The 23369-nt window shown below is 40.2% G+C and overlaps 2 protein-coding genes across 2 annotated transcripts in view; one reads left to right on the top strand and one right to left on the bottom strand.

The window, feature by feature from the left end:
- The window catches only part of IFTAP (intraflagellar transport associated protein), a 66812-nt gene extending 51609 nt beyond the window's left edge, over positions 1-15203 (bottom strand). Inside the window, exon 1 of the mRNA XM_052653080.1 lies at positions 15091-15203. The gene's annotated coding sequence lies outside the window, so the exon portion shown is untranslated. The remainder of the gene's footprint in view (positions 1-15090) is intronic.
- Positions 15204-15557: 354 nt separating this feature from the next.
- Positions 15558-17141, top strand: RAG2 (recombination activating 2). The gene has a single exon (XM_052653374.1). The coding sequence runs from the start codon at positions 15558-15560 to the stop codon at positions 17139-17141; it is 1584 nt and encodes a 527-aa protein (XP_052509334.1).
- Positions 17142-23369: the final 6228 nt, after the last annotated feature.

Raw genomic sequence — 23369 nt, 5'->3', positions numbered from 1 at the left:
CACCTTCAAATTTAGAACCTTCCTTATCTATGAAAATACAAATAACCTCATGTTAAAAGTCCTCAGAGACTGACAGAGCAGATAATCATTTACCAGACAATCAAGTGGTTTATGCAAATCCTAGTGGTTTTCTAGAAGGAAGCATTGCTTTTTCAGTTACCGTTCACATTAGTTTGTGTTTTTACTATGAAGTATTTTTCTAAAAGAGAAAAAGGAAGAGACAGAGATATATTATGAAAGTGTACGTTGTTACACATTTACGTATCATCACAATATGTTCTGGGTCTTTTTTATGTGGAGCTTTAAGCTTTAAGACAAAAAAACCAAATCAAAGAATCCTGTTATCCAGACAAGTATATCTCTGTCTCTTCCTTTTTCTCTTTTAGAAAAATACTTCATAGTAAAAACACAAACTAACAGGATTCTTTGATTTGGTTTTTTTGTCTTAAAGCTTAAAGCTCCACATAAAAAAGACCCAGAACATATTGTGATGATACGTAAATGTGTAACAACGTACACTTTCATAATCACAGCCTCCAAAAGGAACTACTGGGAGGATGTATGCTCTGCTTGGACTACTAAACTCCACAAAAGACCACAAGCTTTCTTAGGAGCAGGATTCTCTTCTTACTGAGTCCCTGGGAGCTAGCAAAAGAACCACACCATCTTCCTGGAGACCCGCTTTCTTCCTATCAAATAACAAAACTAACGACCACTCAAGCCAGGTAGTGTCATCTGCTCTCTGAAAGAACACACAACACATCCAGGCGGGTACTGAACCCAAGTTTGCTCACTGCCAGAAAGAACAATACTTGAGAGACAAGTATTGGTAAAAAAAGGAAAAGCTGCCTTATTCAGGAGGCCAGTGACCTGGGGAGATGCTAATGTCCTAACGTCATCTCCAAGTTGCTGGCTAGGAGACCAAGGCTTTCCAGGGGAGTTTCAGGGATGTACAAGCAGGGGTCGACATGCAGAACGGCAGTCAGCTCCGATAATCATGTCCAAACTGGTCTAGTTAATGTCATCCTCATTAGGTGTTCATTAATATTCTACTCAGGGTCATTCCATTCCCATGTTCTCGAGGTTGGTTTCTGAAATTCTTAAGCAAGCGAGATTAGTTCTCATTCTCTCGTCAGCTTGTCATTATCTAGGCAGCTCTGAGGCATGCCAGGGCCAGCAGAAAAGGAAAATGCCCATGAACTTGAAAATCTGTGCTGTTCAAGATGGATCAGCTCATGCCCTGGCTATAAGTCCCCACTGTCAATCCTTCATTCCATTTCTATGGAACAGGGGCAAAGGTCTTTCTTTCTTTCTAGGAGAAAGCAAAAGCAATGGTTGGGACATTTTGTTACATACTTAGAGCCTTCATGATGGTTTAGGAGTTTCAGTTTTTAATTGACTCTCTCTGTGTCATCAATTTCAGGTCCACTTGGAGCCAGTAGGTTGAACCCACAGGACATTATCTCAACAGTTCGGGATCATAAATCAAGACACTGGTTTAAGCTAACAATAGAAAAAAATTATGTTGGGCTGTTTTTTCCTTTGTTTGCACATTCCCTCACTTCTCTAGATAGTACCTGTTTGAATCTGCTCTTTGGAGCTCAGGGAAGGTTTAGGAGACTAAAGCCTTTTTATAAACAAGAGGCAAGCAGAGGACAGAGTGGGGATTGAGGGGTGATCTGTCCTGGGAAGGTCCCTGTAAAGGGTCCCACTCCTTTACAGACATTATTATAAAATAAGGTATGTGGAACTATCACCACTGATGTAGCATTTTTTTGATACTTATCTTCAGATCCCTGCCTCACATGACTTACTTAAAACACATTTGTCAGAGACAAGAGCAAGAAGCCTTAAGAAGCATGTCACCCTGAGCTAGTAACCTTTCAAAACATATAATCTGCTTTCTAACAGCAGAGAAAGGTATATGCCTGCAAAATCATGTTTGTTGTTGTTGTTAACTGTGAGGCTTACTGCTGATACTTAAAAGTAATAGATAACACATTTTTAAAGAGTTTCGCAGGGACTATCAAAGCCCACTGTCTCAAATTCTCATAGTTCTGTTCAAAGCTGCTCCTGAAGTATGAAAGGTAAAATGGGATATTTTACAAAGAACTCACAAAGCCTGAAGAAGGAAAATGTCAACCTTGGTGCTGCACAGGCTAGGTCTCTTTTTATACTTTGGAAAATGAACAAATCTCAAATGACCAAATTACACAGTAAGGGTACAGATTTATTTACATGCTAGAAGAGACCCAGTATAAACTGACAGCCTCTGCCTTGACTGAACAACAACTATTTTGCATCCTATAATATTTTCATGTTGTTTAGATCATATTAAGGAGAATGAAATTCAGTGACAGAAATTGGCACAGATTCTCAGAGCTGACAGAAACCTAAAGGTCATCTAGTTCAATCACAGAATACAAGTGAATGAATCTCGAAAAGAAACTTAAGGGAGGTTTTTGCCAACTGATGACTCTACTGGTGAGCAGCATTATGTGGTTCTCATAGACAGTAATGAGATGTTCCTGGTTATGATTTTTAATGCACAGATGAAGTCATCAGGAAATTAAGAAATAAGCAGCAATCTCACTCAGGTTGGGTGTATTCATGTGTCTGACTACAACTATGTTCTTTATCCCAATAACATACAAAACATCTTGAGGCAAAATGCACACACACACACACGCATATATATCATTTGTTTTAGACATTTACCAATACAAACAGGAAAACAAAGGAAAAGAGGAAGACATAAATATAAAACTTCTTATGAAATAGAAGAGGATCTAAATTCCTTTACAGTTTTTTATCTGGGTGATAAAAACATACATTCTGGCATCAGAGAATACACAACACTTCAAGTTACAAGCTTCTCCCAACAAGCCTTTTCTAACACTTTAAAAAGCATGGAAAAAGCTGACAGTATAAGCCTCTAGATTTCCATATAGATTCCCCTTGATACAACCCTTTGCAGTGAATATTAAAGGAAGCCTTTGGTAGGAGGCAGGAGAGGCTTGGAGATAACTGCTAATTATAAAGCTTTAGAAGAGCAGCTTCCCAGGTGGTTCAGTGCCAATGCAAGAGATGCAGGTTCGATCCATGGGCTGGGAAGATCCCCTGGAGAAGGAAATGGCAACCCACTCCAGTATTCTTGCCTGGAAAACTGCATGGACAGAGGAGCCTGGCAGGCTACATCCATGGGGTCACAAAAGAGTCAGACACGGCTTAGTGACTAAACAACAACAAAGCTTTAGAGGAGAAAAGCTGCATATTGTCATCTGTGCAGAGGTCTCAGAAGTTGGCACATCTTTGTTATACTTTTTCCTTGACAAAAATCTCATCTTAAGGAAAAGAGAAAGAGAAAACACCCAGTAAAAGTTTACCAACAATGTTGGAACTCGGGCGTGTTGATGGTTTTCCTCTTGCAATAAGCTCTAGAGAGTGGAAATAATACTAACCTATAAAATTACATGTTTAAGCAGAAAGTTTCCTCTTGAAAAATTTGCTTCCCTTTCCTGATCATCCATCCAAGTTACCATAATGGGGTTTCTTGAAGCTATAATTTATTAAGACTTGCTCATCAACAGATTGTATAAAATCAATTTTATTTCCCCAAAACATACTCTTCCTCCAAGCTGCTCAAGCCAATCCAGAAATGTCTACATTGACTCACTGAGGCGGGTCAACTATTAGACTGTTTTCAATTACACAGTTATTAATTCCATTAAACAAAATTGCAAAGAGTTAAGCATCCAGAACTTCCCTCTCCTTGTTTACTCCTCATTTTTTTTTTTTTTTTAAAAAAAGCAAATTACCTGTGGACATGGAAGCTGAAAGATGTACCCATAAGACAAATTTTAGAAAATCCAGCGTTTTTGAAAGCAAAAAAATTACTTTTCCACTATCATTTTTGTTTCTTAATTTGCTTTTTTGAAAAATTTGAGTCAATCACCTACCTTCACCTCCTAACAAAGCTACAAACATATTCACTGATCACTGCTGCTGCTGCCAAGTCACTTCAGTCGTGTCCGACTCTGTGTGACCCCATAGACGGCAACCCACCAGGCTCTGCCATCCCTGGGATTCTCTAGGCAAGAACACTGGAGTGGGTTGCCATTTCCTTCTCCAATGCATGACCTCCCGACTAGTACATTTTATCAAGAAAAATGTACAATACGCATATTTCAATGTTACTCAAAACTGAGCTCCTGGCCTCAGAAATGTGATCATCTACCTCAATGAGTTATGGACAATAATAGTGAGTATTTCAGTGAACATTTTTTCAAGGCCCCTCATAAACCTGTGGATCCAAACAGGCAGTAGAGTTTCTAAGTCAATGTTAGAGCTCTATAATCACGCAATAAGGTTTCAATCATAAAAGAGTTATTAGCTCAACTGTAATCCCGCCTTCCCATGGATACAATGTCCCATTATTGCGCATTTTATCTGTATTGCATGACAAGTGTGGCACAAAAGCATCCACTCTCAATTAAACTCATCTCTTTGTCTGGCTTCCCAGCCTGCGGGCCACGTGCTCAGCACACAGCACTTCCACAAAACCAGAAAGCCTGCTTTAAAGCAACACCTGCACAGCTAGTTAGGAGCAGGTGTAGACCCACCAGACTAAATCAACTCTGTTTTTAGGAATTCACTTCAAGAAGTGTTTCAAATGCCAGATGGTGCAAATAATATCGACCTTCTCATTTGACATTCTCTTAAAAAGAAGTAAGATTTTAAAGCTGTATTTCTCAGCTATTTTTGATTCTAAATTCCTATGACCGTAGAATAACAAATGGGCCTTAAGGAATAACACAATGATGCCCTAATTTCCAATTTCCCTCAGCACTTTATTTGCAATTTTGCTTCGATGTACACAACATAACACACACATACACCTACATAAAAACCAATTTCTTTTGGCCAGCATGGTTTCTATACACAAAAGTAGTTCAGTTCAGTCGCTCAGTCATACCTGACTCTTTGCAACCCCATGAATCACAGCACGCCAGGCCTCCCTGTCCATCACCATCTCCCGGAGTTCACTCAGACTCACGTCCATCGAGTCATGATGCCATCCAGCCATCTCATCCTCTGGCGTCCCCTTCTCCTCCTGCCCCCAATCTCTCCCAGCATCAGAGTCTTTTCCAGTGAGTTAACTCTTCACATGAGGTGGCCAAAGTACTGGAGCTTCAGCTTTAGCATCATTCCTTCCAAAGAAATCCCAGGGTTGATCTCCTTCAGAATGGACTGGTTGGATCTCCTTGCAGTCCAAGGGACTCTCAAGAGTCTTCTCCAACACCACAGTTCAAAAGCATCAATTCTTCAGCGCTCAGGTAGAAGTTAAGAAACACAAATTCCCTCCTTCTCTAAGAATAAAAATTTTAAGTGCATTTTCTTTCTGAAACAACACTGTAAATCACCTCTGAAATGTTGGTCCATTTTATTCTACAATTAGGAATCCTGCTTAAAAATCAGAGAATGTTCCGGTCATGTGGCTGCATTTAATTCATCACTTTAAATAAAAAATGACAACTCATTTGTCATGTTCTTCTCTTGACAATCCATCACACTAACTGTAGATTGCTTCCGTCTATGTTTCCTTTTCCTTCCTCTTTTCTCCTCTTTGCTAGTTTCGGTTGTGGCTTCTATCGTGGGATTCATTCAACAAGTCAGACATCTCCCTTTCCCATACTATTTATATTATTTCCTGAAAAAAATTCAGCCACTTATTTAAAAAAGCAAAACTTGTCTATGCCTGTTTGAATGCTATGAAAAGCTGCCATCGACCTTATTTCAAACACTTGCTAACCCGTTGGGCAATAATGTCATTTCAGTTGTTTTTTCATTTATAAAAGGGGATGGAAATGCTTGACAGATCACTACATTTCTTGGGAAACACTGTCATGAGTTCACAAAACTGTGCTCCTCCTCTGCCCGCCTCAGCTCACCATGTACACACACTCCTGCAGCTGTGTTACCCTTTCAAGTTATTTAACTTTTCTAGCCTTAAGTAGTGTGAATGTAGGTATAAAGGGACAGGATTTGAAGTTGTCTTCCATCTCTGATGTTCTATTTTTCTCCAACTATGTTTCCTTTTTATTCAATTACTATGACAGTATATCCCATTACTAAGTCTTTTATCTCCTCTGTGGAATAAAGATTATTTTACTCTGTAATGACACTGACTTGTATTCTTTAATTGCCCATTGTCTTTGGATTTAAGGTAGAAGAAATACACATGTCGCAGTATGAATTTGACTCTGCCCCTATAATTGTGATTTCTTGGTGAACTTTGAGAAAGGGTGACTACTTCCTACTATCATGCAAGCTCCTTAAGGCAAGACCTGTGTCTGTAATATTTTTTTTCCCTAATCCTCCACAGTGGAGGTACACAGTGGATGCTGGATACTCTGTACACAGTGGATGCTGTATGAATATTGTTCATGACTTCACATTTAGCTTCTGTGCTAGGAGTTTGATAGGCTGGGGACAACGAACCCACTCAGCAACCAACTACCTGTTTCCTGGTGTTAATAGAATGCAAAGGCTAAAGCACTTACCTAAACCCACCCCTGGTTTCTGTGTTGCATTTATTATTTTATATTTATTGTGGAGATATCCACTATGTCAATTAGATGAGAGCTGTCCCTGATGCTGGAATTTCAAGTGCCCTAATCATTATACAACACCATGAATAGGTTAGGGAAATAACCCAATGCTCTTTTGCAGAAAGCGATTTAAACAATCACTGTAGGAGTAACCAGAAGAGATGATGACATTTTTTAAAGAATGGATCAACATTTCAAATGATGAAAATCAGCCAAACAACTGAGCTACTTGCTCGGTTTTTAAAAAGTCAACCCTGAAAACGCATCCTAAAATTTGTCAAAAAATGAACATCTTTACTTTTACAAATAAATTTATGGCACCATCATCATTACACAGATTTATTGAGTACACTCTCTATAACAGACACTTCATATCCATCCATCCTCCCAATAAGGCAGGTATCACTGTTGTTTTAGAGATAAGGACTGAAGCTCAAAAAGGCCATTCAGCTAGTAAGTGGCAGAACTCAGACTCAAATTCAAATCTATCTACCTCTAATCACTACATTCTATCATCTAAGCCACACAGAACCTAATTAAATGACCAACAACACTGAACGGTCTGATAGATTACATTGTATTTACCCAATGGAATTTTAGGCAAGTATTAAAAATTATAAAGGTGGAAATATACATTTCATAGCATATATGAAATAACATTACATTGAAAAGATAAAACACAATTTAAATACATTCTTATCATAATTATTAATGTATGTACACCTGGATAAAAATTAGAACACAAAAAAATTTATGGTTAGGAAATGGGCTTATTAAATGGTATATATTTTTCTTGAGGTAACTGTTTTTAATGGATTGTTTTAAAATTAAGTCAGCTACAGTAATCAAGGCAGTGTGGTATTGGTGAAAGAATATACAAAGAGATCAATGGAACTGAACAGAGAACCCAGGATAGATCCACCTAAGTAGAGCTAACTGATCTCTGACAGAGGAGCAAGGGCAACACAACAGAGGAAAAATAGTCTTTTCAACAAAGGATTCTGGAACAACTGGACACCCACACGCAAAAATAGGAATCTAGGGTTATTAATAAAACGGATCACTGAACAAAGAGTAAACCACAAAATTATGAAACTCCTAGACGTTTTATATCAGAAGAAAACCTAGACGACCTTGGATATGGCAATGGGGTTTTTAGATACAACACTAAAGGCATGATCCATTAAAAATATAATTGATAAGCTGAACTTCACCAAAATTAAAGACTTATGCTCGCCAAAAAACACAGACAAAAGAATGAAAAGAAAAGCCATATGATGGGAGAAAATACTTGCAAAAAAAAAAATCTGATAAAGAACTGTTATCCAAAATATACAAAGAACTCTTAAGATGCAACGACGAAAAGACAAATAACCTGATTTAAAAATATGCCAAAAAAGAAGATGTACAGATTACAAGCAAATGGAGAGATGTTCGCATCAAGTCATTAGGGAAGTGACAAAATTAAAACAGTGAGATACTACACACCTATCAGCATTGCCAAGATCCAGAATGTTGACCACATCAACTGCTGGTGAGGATGTAAGCAACATGAACTCTCATTCATTGCTAGTGGGTATACAAAATCATAAAGACAGTTTGGAGGTTTCTTACAAAACTAAACATACTCTTACCATATGATTCACTAACAGGGCTCCATTGTATTTACCCAAAGGACTTGAAAACTTACGTCCACACAAAAACCTGCACATGGATGTTTATAGCAGCTTTATTTATAACTGCCAAAATCTGAAAGCAACCAAGGTGTCGTTTGGTAGGAAGACAGATGAACTGTGGATATCCAGGCAATGAAATACTACTATTCAGAGCTAAAAAGAAATGAGCTATCAAGTCATAGAAAGGCATGGAGGAAACTTAAATGCATGCTACTAAGTGAAAGAAGCCAATCTGAAAACTGTATGACATCGTGAAATCTGCAAAAGTATGGAAACAATAAAAAAAAGATTAGTGGTTTCAGGGGTTGAGGAAAGGGAGCAGTGAGTAGGTGGAGAACAGAGAACTTTTAGGGCAGTGAAATTATTCTGCATGATCCTGTAATAATAGATACATGCCATTATACATTTGTCCAAACCCCTGAATGTACACCACCAAGAGTGAATGTTAATTTAAACTCTGAACTTAGAGTGATAATAATGTGTCAGTGTGGGCTTCCTTGGTGGCTCAGTGGGTAAAGAATCCACCTGCAATGCAGGAGATCTGGGTTCGATCCCTGAGTTGGGAAGATCCCCTGGAGGAGGGCACGGCAACCCACTCCAGTATTCTTGCCTGGAGAATCCCCACGGAAAAAGGAACCTGGCGGGCTGCAGTCTATGGGGTTGCAAACAGTCGGTCACAACTGAGCGACTAAGCACAGCACAATGTGTCAATGCAGGTTCATCTATTTTAACAAATGTATCTCTGGTGGGAGGTACTGGTAACAAGAGGCTATGAATGAGTAGGGGCACCAGGTATATGGGAAACTCTACTTTTCACACAATTTTGCTACAAACCTAAAACTGCTCTAAAAAATAAAATTTATCTTAAAAAATTAAGCCAGCTTTTACATCTGCTCTGAACCCTTTGGTTTATTCTTCCTTTGACTGTGAAACTTTGGAATAGGGACGGGGGAGGCTACTATCACAGTTTTTAAGACTGCTGTAGAATATTTTCCTTGGTGGAACATTTATTTAATCTTTTTCCAACAGTCTTTTGAGGTAGATATTTCTATCCCCATTTCAGAGATGAGGAAACAGAGGCTTAAGGATTAAGATGACTCCACCTGGAAAACAGCAAAACTGGCAGAGAAAACCAGGGCCACTTGACTCTAAAGCCCATTTTCTTAATCACCCCATTGTATAATCCTACACAGCAGCTGCCCAATATAAAGTGGGTGGTAGGCCTCCCATAAACAGAACTCCTTTTGATTTTGAGAAGACCACTCAAAATCACGGACATTGGTACTAGTGGTTTCTGTTTTAGGAAAAATAATTTCCCATTTGAATTACGATAGTATTTATTTGTTGCCGTTGCTGCTGTTTAGTCACCAAGTCATGTCTGACTCTGTAAACCCCTGGACTGTAGCCCGCCAGGCTCTTTTGTCCATGGGATTTCCCAAGCCAGAATACTGGAGTAGGTTGCCATTTCCTTCTCCAGGGAATCTTCCCAACTAGGGGATCAAACCCATGACTCCTGTTTGGCTTGGCAGGTGGGTTCTTTACCACAGAGCCACCAGGGAAGCCCCAGTATTTATTTAAATCATATTAATTATATTCATTTTTCTAAAATGTTTCTGATAAGTCAGGTTTCTACCAGGGCTTTTTTTTCTGTCTTTACAGATGAATAGTAGATTAGGTTTTCATTGCTCACCAGTAAGGAAACAGTTAAATCTTGAGGGTACACCCTGGTGGATATCTCCCTCAACCATCTAAAGAAAAAAAAGTCACAGTCAGTTACTCCCGTTAGATCTGCGTTCACTGGGACATCTGTAGGCACACATACGTGCTCTGTTTACCATCATCCTTCTGCAGGCCACGGTCAGAGTCAGCAGTCAGTGAATCTTCCCCAAGTGCTGACAGTTAATACCGGGTTTAGCGGCAAAGATTGAGAGAGGGCTGAGCAGACCCCTGGCCTTCAGGTAGGTCCAATAACTTCATTTCTACTGGAGCTAAAACCTGGGAGCTTACGCTTGTCAACTTTTAGGGAAAGATGCCCCCTTCAGCAGTATGTTAGTTCCAGTTGGACTGGGTGTCCAGATAGGGAAGGGATGATGTAGAATTTGGAGAGAAAGGGGCTTTCTGGTCTCAGGCTGCAACAAGGATTTTACTCCTGTGGCATCCGAGTTGACATATTAAACTTAGTGCATAAATGCTTCTCTGATACAAGGGTCAGAAGGAAGACCCAATCCTGGCTCCACTGTCAGCAAAAAAAATCAAACAATGTGTGCCTCAAGCCTGATTAACTATGCAAGATAGGGTTAATCCACACACTGAAAAGACTGTAGTTACATGAGGTTACCTGCTATTTCGGAGCAATCAGGAAAACGTGGGCCACGCTGATCAGTAAGATTTAATGCTTCCGAGTACAGTAGCTTTCTTTGGAAGGGAAAAAAAGTCAGTTCAAACACAGGAAACTACAAACCCAGACCTCACACCATTAGTCCTCTTTTGATTCTCAACTATGCCCTAGCTTCATAGTGAATAAGTGAAACGCTCCCTGCTGAGGGATGTTAGCATGGGGTTGAGAAACCTGTATAAATTTATTGGTCCCGTATTTCTGTCTCTTAAAAAGAATCTTTAATGTGTTGACTTTGAAAGTTCCTTCAATCGAAGAACAGTGTCTTCTTTTTCAAACCCTGCCTGTTTTTATCTGGCCTATTTAAAGAGAAGCACTTCAGCAGATAATTTTAGTTATAGTATCACCTTTTAAAAACTCATTTAAAAACTGAGATGGGACAAATAGAGTCACATTGAAACCGTGGAAAATATACCATAGTCTACTCCTGTGAAGACATATTTAAGTTAGTAAAGCAAAACTGCAAAATCTAAACTACATGGCAAAATAAAGTGAAAACACTTTCAATGTTCTTGTTCATTCTTTAAATACATAAGTCATCCGGCCATGGTTTAAAATGTGTAATCTAAAAACTAAAAACACAAACACTTTGTGTTTCAGGAAGAGGTTATTCAACTTAACGGTAATCAACTTTACCACTATTTTTAGGGCCCTGTAATTATGGGGTGAGCCAAGAGCAGGACATCAAAGGGAAAACAGGTCAGGAATCTTTGGGCACCCAAAAAAGCTACACAAAGAGGTAGTATTCGTCATGTCTTGCCTAAGAAATGTTTGTTTAATCTGCAATAACCATGTTTTCCTTTATGAGGAGTCAAAATCCCTATGAACTTTATTTATAATCAATTTTTTTTAGTAATCTGTTTGTTTTTTCAATGAGAACACATTGTATAGCACAGAGAACTCTACGTAAGGCGCTGTGGTGACCTGAACGAGAAGGAAGTCCAAAAGGGAGGGGATATGTGTATATGTGTGGCTGATTCATTTTGTTGTACAGTAGAAACTCATACAACGTTGCAAAGCAATTATACTCCAATAAAAATTAACTTAAAATTCAAAATCCCCATGAACTTCAAAATGAAGCCAATAGGCTACAGTGAAACTTTCTGTTTAAAAGCAAGCACTCTTGGTGTATGGTCACCCCTTGGGATCTGGGATCCATTACCTCTGCATAGCGGGCTTTCTAGCCCAGTCATTACTGGGTGATGGCCAGTCTTCCCTGGTGTTTACAACAAGCAGGCGCTGGCGCGGGTGCTCCCTCAACCCCAGAGTGGGCAACTCTGAAAATCATCTGCACATCATGCTGAGTGTAATCACTGCTGGTTTTCCTTTACTAAACTGAGTGCCAACAATATTTCCCTTTAGTTCCGATGGAGAGCATTTTCTTAGTTGCAAAGATGCCTTCTCTCACATACACCTGGATAGGCCACAGGTAAATAAAACACTTGCCCAGGTTATTTCATAAGCAAGGCAAGTTGCTGAACCTGCAAACCACCATGTCTGAGGAAGAAAGAGGCTTGCTTCATAACCTTAGGCATAATCCTTCTCATTCAAGTTCCTCATTTGCTTTAATAACCCACAAGATGATTATTAAAATATCACACTTTGAATCTCCCAAGCTAAAAATAACTAGAAGAAAATAATTAGCAATTAATTAAATCTGATCTTTAAGGCCCCACCAAAACTGCATTAGACTGACCATAGATTCCAAATGGCCCAAGGAAACTTTGCAGGCAGAATAAAACAAATTATACCATCAAATAATGTTTGCTGTATGGTGTGCTATGCTCAGTCACTAAGTCCTATCCAACTCTTGGCAACCCCATAGACTGTAGCCCTGGAGAAGGCAATGGCACCCCACTCCAGCACTCTTGCCTGGGAAATCCCATGGGCGGAGGAGCCTGGTAGGCTACAGTCCATGGGGTAGCGAAGAGTCGAACACGACTGAGCGATTTCACTTTCACTTTTCACTTTCATGCATTGGAGAAGGAAATGGCAACCCACTCCACTGTTCTTGCCTGGAGAATCCCAGGGACGGGGGAGCCTGGTGGACTGCCGTCTATGGGGTCGCACAGAGTCAGACATGACTGACGCAACTTAGCAGCAGCAGCAGCCTGTAGCCCCTCCAGGCTCCTGGACCAGTACATGGAATTTTCCAGGCAAGAATGCCAGAGTGGGTTGTCATTTCCTTCTCCAGGGGATCTTCCTGACCCAGGTATCAAACCTGCATCTCCTGCACTGGCAGGCTAATGTTTATTCAATACTTATTATGCACCAGCATATATAATCACATATGTGCTGTGCGATTTACGTGTGTCATCTCATTTACTCTCAAAAATAACTCAATGAATAGATACTAATACTATCCCTACTTCACAGATAAGAAAACAGAGAAAATAAACTTGGCCAAGAGAATTAAACAGCAAATATGTATTTCAGCCCAAATTTGGACTCAGACAATCTAACTTAAGAGTCTGCATATTTAATCAGGAGTTAGTGGAAGGGTAACAAGAAGAATAAAATATTCCCTGTTACTTAAATTGAGCTCACCACCAACACCTCTGTCCTACTGTCCTATGCATGCACCATCGTGTCCAACTCTTTGTGCCCCCGTGGACTACAGGCCCACCAGGCTCCTCTATGGGATTGCCCAAGCAAGAATACTGGAATGGGTTGCCATTTCCTCCTCCAGGGGATCTTCCCAACCCAGGGATCAAACCCACATTTCCTGAATTGCAGGCAGATTCTTTACCACTGAGCCACCTGGGAGGCCCCTTCTGTTGCATCAGTTCAGTTCAGTCACTCAGTGGTGTCTGACTCTTTGTGACCCCATGGACTGTAGCACGCCAGGCTTCCCTGTCCATCAACCAACTCCTGGAGATTACTCAAACTCATGTCCATCAAGTTGGTGATGCCATCCAGCCATCTCATCCTCTGTCGTCCCCTTCTCCTCCTGCATACAATCTTTCTCAGTATCAGGGTTTTTTTCATCCTCTGTTGTCCCCTTCTCCTCCTGCATACAATCTTTCTCAGTATCAGGGTTTTTTTCAATGAGTCAGTTCTTCGCATCAGGTGCCCAAAGTACTGGAGCTTCAGCTTCAGCATCATTCCTTCCAATGAATACTCAGAACTGATTTTCTTTAGGACTGACTGTTGCATATGTTTATTCAATTCTCACCAGTCTAAAAAATTATCAATCTATACCCACTAACCAGATTCCCAGACCTTAAAACCCTTATCAGCTAACTGTGCATTAACAACCTTACTTTTCATAAGTTCAAATATAATCATCACAACTAGGACTTACAGTGTACAAAGCCCTGTTCTAAGTGCTTTGCGTGTTATTAACTTACTAATCACAACTTACATCAACCAGTGAGGTAGGTAAAATTATCATTTTACAGATAAGGAAACTAGACACAGGTTAAATTATTTGCCCAAGGTAACATAGGAAGTGACAGAGCCAGGATTTGAATCCAGGGAGTCAACTTTCAGAGTCCATCCTCTTAGCCACTGTTTTTGAAACATTAACAGTTTATTCTTAGAAGTCAAGTAATCTGTGCTTTTTTTGTTTCCTTTAATTTAGGAATTTAGTCTGCAAACAGGGAGTGTATTCACATAAAGGCTCCTGATATCCCTTCAAGGTAGGTAATAATTTTTTTTAATTAATCAAGCTTACTTCATCTGATAAATATCTCTTTTAAAAAATCATACAAATATTACCTTCTGTATAATGCTGGTACCTCTTTTTTAAACGCTTGCTTACAACAGAATTACTAAAGAACGACTTCGAGGTTCTGGATCTGAAATAATGGCCACTAAATCTCATTTTCTTATCCAAAGAGGGAGGAAGGGAGGGAAGGGAAGAGACAGGGGAGAGAAGAGGTGTTGGAAAACTTCTCTGCTTCCCTAAAAGAAATCTAAAACCGAAGCAAGAGCAGCTGAGAAAGCAAACAGCCTTTGGCGAGGTATTCGGTAAAGTCTAATTACCATATTTCCATGACTACATACAGGAATGGTAAAAATCACTATCAGGTAAATTCTCCCCAGCACGCTGGGTATTCAGAGATTAATCTTTTGGTTCTGCAAAACAGTCACAGCTTGGTATTCTCGGTGCCCCCTTCAAACTCCCGCCCCAGCAGCCTAAGGATGCTCAAGTGTGCAATTTTGAGCCCAAGCTCCAAAGCGTCCCGGCAAGAGTCCGTGAGGACACTTGGCCAGGAGTCTCTTCAGGCGGCGGTTCCCAGGCAACCCCACTCTGGCCAGAAGCAGCTGTGCTTCCTACCCGGTCAGCTGTTAATGAGTCCCCCGGAGAGGCTACACCACCACCCGGGCGCGGGTAGCCTGACGCCCCTCCTGGTACGCAACTTTCCCATAACCTGGATGTTAGGTGTGCATCAGCCATTCTCACCTCCCATTCCCTAGTTTTCTGTCTTGGCTCCCAGCTAGTCACTTCGCATTTTTGGCGTCTTTACTCAGCGAGACTTGTCTCCTGGAGAAGCAACTATTGGAGCCACACGTCCCACAGAGAATGGATTCCTGGGAAATGTAGTTCTTTCTGCTGACAAGTGGTGAATCTTTAAGGGAAAATGACTACAATTCCCAGAAATCTAAGAAATGGTAGTCCATGTCCAAAACAGCTCCCAGCTGCTACGATTGTTTTAAGCAAAAAGGTTCTGTGTCCCTTTGCTTGTCTAGCCGCCTGAATTTTTGCTATTCCACTGCAAACTTACGGGACAACTCTTTATTTTTAACATGCTTTTTGCATGTGAGGGAATCTGCACATAATGATTTTATATGAATAGATGTAGTAAGTAAAGAAAGTTTGTGTTTTTTTGTAATTCTTTCAGATAAAAGATCTATCCACCATCAGAGAATATGTCACTACAGATGGTAACAGTCGGTAATAGCATGGCCTTAATTCAGCCAGGCTTCTCATTAATGAATTTTGATGGGCAAGTTTTCTTCTTTGGGCAAAAAGGCTGGCCCAAGAGGTCTTGCCCCACTGGAGTTTTCCATTTTGAGGTAAAGCATAATCATCTCAAACTGAAGCCTGCAGTTTTCTCTAAGGATTCCTGCTACCTTCCTCCTCTTCGATACCCGGCTACTTGCACATTCAGCGGCAACTTGGAGTCTGAAAAGCATCAGTATATCATCCATGGAGGAAAAACACCAAATAATGAGCTTTCAGATAAGATTTATGTGATGTCTGTTGTTTCCAAGAACAATAAAAAAGTTACCTTTCGCTGCACAGAGAAGGACTTGGTAGGAGACGTTCCTGAAGGCAGATATGGTCATTCCATTGACGTGGTGTATAGTCGAGGGAAAAGTATGGGTGTTCTCTTTGGAGGACGGTCATACATACCTTCTTCTCAAAGAACCACAGAGAAATGGAACAGTGTAGCTGACTGCCTGCCCCATGTCTTCTTGGTGGATTTTGAATTTGGGTGCTCTACGTTATACATTCTTCCAGAACTTCAAGATGGGTTATCTTTTCATGTCTCCCTTGCCAGAAATGATACCGTTTATATTTTAGGAGGCCATTCACTTGCCAATAACATCCGCCCTGCCAATCTGTATAGAATAAGGGTTGATCTCCCCCTGGGTAGCCCAGCTGTGGAGTGCACAGTCTTGCCAGGAGGAATCTCTGTCTCCAGTGCAATCCTGACTCAAATAAGCAATGATGAATTTGTTATTGTTGGTGGCTATCAGCTTGAAAATCAAAAAAGAATGGTCTGCAACGTCATCTCTTTCAAGGATAACAAGATAGACATTCACGAGATGGAAACCCCAGATTGGACCCCAGATATTAAGCACAGCAAGATATGGTTTGGAAGCAACATGGGAAATGGAACTGTTTTTCTTGGCATACCAGGAGACAATAAACAGGCTGTTTCAGAAGCATTTTACTTCTATACACTGAAATGTGCTGAAGACGATGCGAACGAAGATCAGAAAACTTTCACCAGTAGTCAGACATCAACAGAAGACCCAGGGGACTCCACTCCCTTTGAAGACTCAGAAGAATTTTGCTTCAGTGCAGAAGCAAACAGTTTTGATGGTGATGATGAATTTGACACCTACAATGAAGATGATGAGGAAGATGAGTCTGAGACAGGCTACTGGATTACATGCTGCCCTACTTGTGATGTGGATATCAATACTTGGGTACCGTTTTATTCAACTGAGCTCAACAAGCCTGCCATGATCTATTGCTCTCATGGAGATGGACATTGGGTCCATGCCCAGTGTATGGATCTGGCAGAACGCACACTCATCCAGCTATCAGAAGGAAGCAATAAATATTACTGCAACGAGCATGTGAAGATAGCAAGAGCACTGCAAACTCCCAAAAGAGTTCAATCATTAAAAAAGCCTCCACTGAGATCCCTCCACAAAAAGGGTTCTGGGAAAATTATTACTCCTGCCAAGAAATCCTTTCTTAGAAGATTGTTTGATTAGTTCCATGAAAGCCTTTCAGATTCAAGTGCATCAACATTTTAAACTTATTTTAAAGAATCGTAACAATGATAAAATTTCTCTTCGTATTTTTGTTTATTGAAGACATCTAATGTTTTCATTTAGTTATATGAGTAAAGTACTAGGGGAAAGTGCTTATAATGCCATACTGAATAGAGTCATTGTGTTTCAACCTATGCAGGACCTATAACGTGTATTTTGAAAATATTTTACTGAAAGTTATATTCAATGGAATTTATGATCTGAATTTTTATTCAAAGAATCTTAAACACAGAAGTAGTAATAATAATCAAGGTATGCTTACATCCTTTATAGGACTTTTGGTAACAAATAATCCACCAAGCAGTTAATACAAATTTAACCAGTAAAGAAACTAACACCCAAAGGAGTTAAACGAATTATTTTGTGGACTATTACAATTTGGTAGTTGACCAGAAATTAAAACTGAGATCACCTGTATCCCACATGAATGTTCTTTGTACGCCTCAAAGATGGCCACTTGACTATGCCCGTATACAGAAAAAATTATAAGGAAATAGATAGGTAGATAGATAAATAGACTGTTGTTGTGTTTAGTCACTCAGCTGTGCCCAAATCTTTGGACCCCCTGGACTGTAGCCCACCAGACTCGTCTGTCCATGGGAATTCTCCAAGCAAGAATACTTCAGTGGGTTGCCGTGCCCTCCTCCAGGGGATCTTCCCAACCCAGGAAGCGAACTCAGGTCTCCTGTGTTGCAGGCAGGTTCTTTACTGCCTGAGCCACCAGGGAAGCTAGATAGGATAGGAAAAAAAAAAAAATAGATAATCTCCATTGACATGAAGAAAAACAAAATGAATCTACATTGTCTGTTACATTTTATCAAGCTGTACATGTATCCACATGTACTTTCTTCATAGACTCTTTCCCTACTCCCACCCACCCACCCCTCCACTCCTCCCCAGTCATATGGTTAACAGATGATAAAGTAAGCTAGTCGGTTGAAACAGTTCTTCGAGAGATTTAATGAAAATTCAGTCCACTGATAGCTCTCTGAAAGAGGGAGAAGAGTCAGAGTACAATAAGAATCTCTAAATAGATCTCATGGGAGATTATTTCCACAAGTAATATTGATTACTTACCCAAATAATAAAAGTTTAGAGATTGACAAAGTTAACAGGTAGATAATTTTTAAAAGGGAAAAAGAAATATATGTGTGTTTATGAGTCTAGTTGGTGTAGGGCGTTTGCTGCCAGTGAAAGTTGTAGAATCAGTGAGCTTGCTCAGGTTCAACTAGATACTTGCTAGAATTGAAATTAAAAGAACTGTTAATTTTGAGGCTTCACATCAATTGATAACTAGATGGCCTTAGATACAAATGTCTTCCCCCCTGGAGTATTTTTCTGGAAATGTATTTCATTTTAGCCCAAGAGCTTAGACCATAGCCTCTCATTCATTTGTTTCCACTGAGTCCACAATGTGTAAGGTATTATTGCCAAATTTAGGGGAAATATGAACCATACAGGAGATGAAATCCTGCTGAAAATTTCTGCGAATAGTTCATGCCTCAGATACTGAAATAAATCTGAAAAAATTAAATCATGTTCACTTTGCTTCAGTAATGTTGCTTGATGAATATTCTTTTTGCATAATTTGCTGTACCATTGTTTTGATTTTCTGTTGTTTCTATTACTTAATAAAGCTGATAAAATATGAAAATGTCTTTTGTTCACATTGATTTATTCCTATTATTAACATTTGTAGTTACCCAGTTATCGGCAAAATCCTATGCTTAATTTTTTCAGGATCACTCTACTTTTATTTCTTGTATCTGTCAGTAGAAAGTGACATGAGTAGGAGCTGAAATAGCCTCCACAGAGTTCAAAATGCTTTCCCTCACGTTGTAGTTATTCCCACAATCATCTCTTATCTTTATTTGTCTACAGTGACCAAGTGGCTAAAAAGTAATTACACGTATTTGTTTCAAAGTGAAAGCAGATTACATACGATAATCTGAGAGATTCAATTAAAGCTGCTTTTCGTGCATGTATGTGTGTGTGTGTGTGTCTGTGTGTAAGTCAAGGGCAAGTACTTTGGTTTTACTTACTGTAAGTTTGAGTAAAAATAGGTCTTTTTAAGTCATCTCACTAATGAGTCTACCAGATGTGATTTGAAGACAATAAAGTTTCTTTTCTAGTAAGCATATGCAAACTTTCAAAGGAACCACATTAGAAGAGTACTCACTTATCCCAAGGATATAATGCTTTTGCCTAACACAGTTCTAAGACTCACTTTTCAATCACTCTCAGAGTCTATGTTTCATTCTTTTGAAGATACTCAACAGTTAGAGATGAATTTGGTTTTTGGAAACAGACAAATGTTATCCAAAGCCAAGTAGGGTGTCATTTTCAGCATTATTGTCACTTTAGGCCAAAAGTGAAGTCTGAGCTAACAAAGTGGGTTTTCTGATATGCCTCACAAATAGATTTTAAAGGTAAGTCTCAAACAGTTTACACAGAATAAAGTCAATAAATAAGTACATGGCTTTCCAGGGTGACTATTTTGAGGGAGTCTACTCCTCGCCAAGCACAAAGATGGTCCATTGCTTAAGAACTCACCTTGGAATGCAGGGGATGTAGATTCAATTCCCTGGTCAAGGAACTAAGATCCCACATGCCATGGGGCAACTAAGCCCTTGGAGCCCAAACACCACTAGAAAAGATCTTGCATGACTCAACAAAGATCCCACGTACTGCATCTAAGACCCCCATGCAGATATCTACACATGGATCTATGTATCTATATAGATAGACACACATATATGTTTATATATAAACAAGAGCAAAATACACAAATGAGTTCAATGTGTCAAGAAAGTGGAAAGCATAGTGGAAAAGGAGTAGTCAGTCTAAAGGGTAGGAAGCTTGTCATGTTTATGGAACTGAAACAGCATCAGTCTGATGAACATAGTAAACAAGAGGAGTGTGGGATGCCATGGGCATGGAGGGGTGGCCAGGGTAGGGACCCCCAGCTTTTCATCAGTACAAGAAAATCACATAAAACTTCATTCATATCATGTGAGCTGTTCCTTCCTGCTTACCTCTGTGTTACTACTCTCTGTGTGGGGACATCTCACCTAATGAGCTTATGCTTTCACACTTTCTGCACAATCTCCTCAAATGCTGAACTGATAGCATTTGTGGTGAGCCCTCTAGTTACTTTGGAGAAGGCAATGGCACCCCACTCCAGCACTCTTGCCTGGAAAATCCCATGGATGGAGGAGCCTGGTGGACTGCAGTCCATGGAGTCACTAAGAGTCGGACACAACTGAGCGAATTCACTTTCACTTTTCACTTTCATGCATTGGAGAAGGCAATGAATGGCAACCCACTCCAGTGTTCTTGCCTGGAGAATCCCAGGGACGGGGGAGCCTGGCGGGCTGCCGTCTATGGGGTCACACAGAGTCGGACACGACTAAAGCGACTTAGCAGCAGCAGCAGCAGCAGCAGCAGCAGCTTTAAGCTAACTTTTTCACTCTCCATTTTCACTTTCATCAAGAGGCTCTTTAGTTCTTCTTCACTTTCTGCCATAAGGGTGGTGTCATCTGCATATCTGAGGTTATTGATATTTTTCCCGGCAATCTTGATTCCAGCTTGTGCTTCATTCAGCCCAGCATTTCTCATGATGTACTCTGCATAGAAGTTAAATAAGCAGGGTGACAATATACAGCCTTGACGTACTCCTTTTCTTATTTGGAACCAGTCTGATGTTCCATGTCCAGTTCTAACTGTTGCTTCCTGACTTGTATACAGGTTTCTCAAGAGGCAAGTCAGGTGGTCCAGTATTCCCATATTGTGACCCGCACAGTCAAAGGCTTTGGCATAGTCAATAAAGCAGAAATAGATGTTTTTCTGGAACTCTCCTGCTTTCTCTATGATCCAACAAATGTTGGCAATTTGATCTCTGGTTCCTCTGCCTTTTCTGAAACTAGCTTCAACATCTGGAATCTCCAACATAGCATATATTTAAACATGCAGATTAAATAGTCCCGAGTACCTTGAAGTAATAATGAAGGACACTAATATGGTTCTGTTAAACTGGAAACAGAGCCACAGTCACTTGAGGGAAAAGACAAAAGAATTAGCAGGCAGTGTGTCACTAAGATGTTTGAAGTGGCTACTCCAACATTTAAAATTATGTACATAGTCCTTCTCAGTCTTAGACAAATCGCTTCACATTTAACCCTTTCCCAAAGCATTTCACTCTTGTCCCTTCCCTGGCTTGGCATGGGTTGCATGCCTCAAACTCTTCAGTGGTTTCCATTTGCATTTGGGGTAGGATCCAAAGTCCTTACCCAACCACAGGTTCCTGCATGATGAGGCCTCTGCCTGATTCTCCTGACTTATCAGTCCCTCCCTCAGTCTACTTCTGCTACACAGACCTTCCTTCAGTTCTGAAACATCTCCAGCTGAAGCAAAAGGGAAGGGGGCAGGGAACAACCTTTAAAAGAATGGCATGGTCATGGGACATGACAGAAACTGATTAGAACCAACCAGCAGCTCCAAGATGGCAGAAGATTCCACTTCCAGTAGACCGTGATCCTCGATATACACTCATTGTAATACATTAGCAAGCTAAATGATACACCCTCAAGTGCCATGACTGTTCTGAGGCCAATCATAAAAGGTCAAAAAGTGGGCAGGTCTCCCATCGGTCTTCCCACAGGTTATGTTGGGCCTGTTCTATCATTCCTCACCTGCCCTCACCCCACTCATTCTACCAGTCTCCTCTTAAAGGTTCCTTCTCCCTAGATATTTCTATGATTCCCCAATTTAAATTCTCTTGTCTTACTGTACTTGAATTGCACCTAGTACTTCTCGTTCATAACACCCACTAGACTGTGGAATCATGCATTTATTATAATTACTGTTGATTCAGTGTCTACCTCCAACCAGTTCTTTGTGAGCAGAAACTGTCTGAATTCACCCCTCTGTCTCCAGTGCCAACTATACATTGCCTGCTCCTAAAAGTTATCCTATAAAGAGCTTTTAAAACAGGCTGAAATAGTTACAAAGGGTATCAAGAAATATCTAGAACTTAGCTAAGCCTTAAAGGATAAGAAGCTGCTTCATTTTCAAATGCAGGGGTAATATCAAATACCCTTGGTCAAAGGGTACCAACTTTCAGCTGTAAGATGAGTAGGTTCTGAGGATCTCTTGTACAGCTGAGTAACTATATGACTGACATGGTACTATCTCGTACACTTGAAAATTGTTAAAAGACTCAGTCTTAAGTATTCTAACTTATATGCAGAGTACATCATCAGAAATGCTGGACTGGATGAAGCACAAGCTGGGCCAGGAGAAACATCAATAACCTCGGATATGCAGATGACATCACACTTATGGCAGAAAGTGAAGAACTAAAGAGCCTCTTGATGAAAGTGAAAGAGAGAGTGAAAAAGTTGGCTTAAAACTCAGCATTCAGAAAATAAGATCATGGCATCTTGTCCCATTACTTCATGGGAAACAGTGGAAACAGTGAGAGACTTTATTTTGGGGGGCTCCAAAATCACTGCAGATGGTGACTTCAGCCATGAAATTAAAAGATACTTGTTCCTTAGGAGAAAAGTTATGACCAATCTAGAAAGCATATTGAAAAGCAGAGACATTACTTTGCTAACAAAGGTCCGTCTAATCAAGGCTGTGGTTTTTCCAGTAGTCATGTATGGATGTGAGAGTTGGACTATAAATAAAGCTGAGTACCGAAGAATGATGCGTTTGAACGGTGGTGTTGGAGAAGACTCTCGAGAATCTCTTGGACTACAAGGAGATCCAACCAGTCCATCCTAAGGGAAATCAGTCCTGACTGTTCATTGGGAGGACTGATACTGAAACTGAAACTCCAATACTTTGGCCACCTGATGTGATGAACTGACTCATTTGAAAAGACCCTGATGCTGGGAAGGATTGAAGGCGGGAGGAGAAGGGGACAACAGGATGAGATAGTTGGATGGCATCACCAACTCAATGGACATGGGTTTGAGTAAACTCTGGGAGCTGGTGATGGACAGGGACGCCTGGCGTGCTGCAGTCCTTGGGGTGGCAAAGAGTAGGACACAACTGAGCGACTGAATTTAACTGAACTGAACTACACATATACAAAAGGTAACTATGTGAGGCACTGGGTCAGCTAATTAACTTGATTGTGGTAAATATTTTACAATGTACACT

The sequence above is a fragment of the Budorcas taxicolor genome, chromosome 15 (assembly GCF_023091745.1).
Source record: "Budorcas taxicolor isolate Tak-1 chromosome 15, Takin1.1, whole genome shotgun sequence".
Lineage (NCBI taxonomy): Eukaryota > Metazoa > Chordata > Mammalia > Artiodactyla > Bovidae > Budorcas > Budorcas taxicolor.
Note: the sequence above shows the minus strand (reverse complement) of the source record. Positions and strands in the feature narration are given on the sequence as shown.

Coding starts and splice junctions, on each gene's coding strand:
- RAG2 (XM_052653374.1), top strand. CDS start 15,558: ATGTCACTACAGATGGTAACAGTCGGTAATAGCATGGCCTTAATTCAG.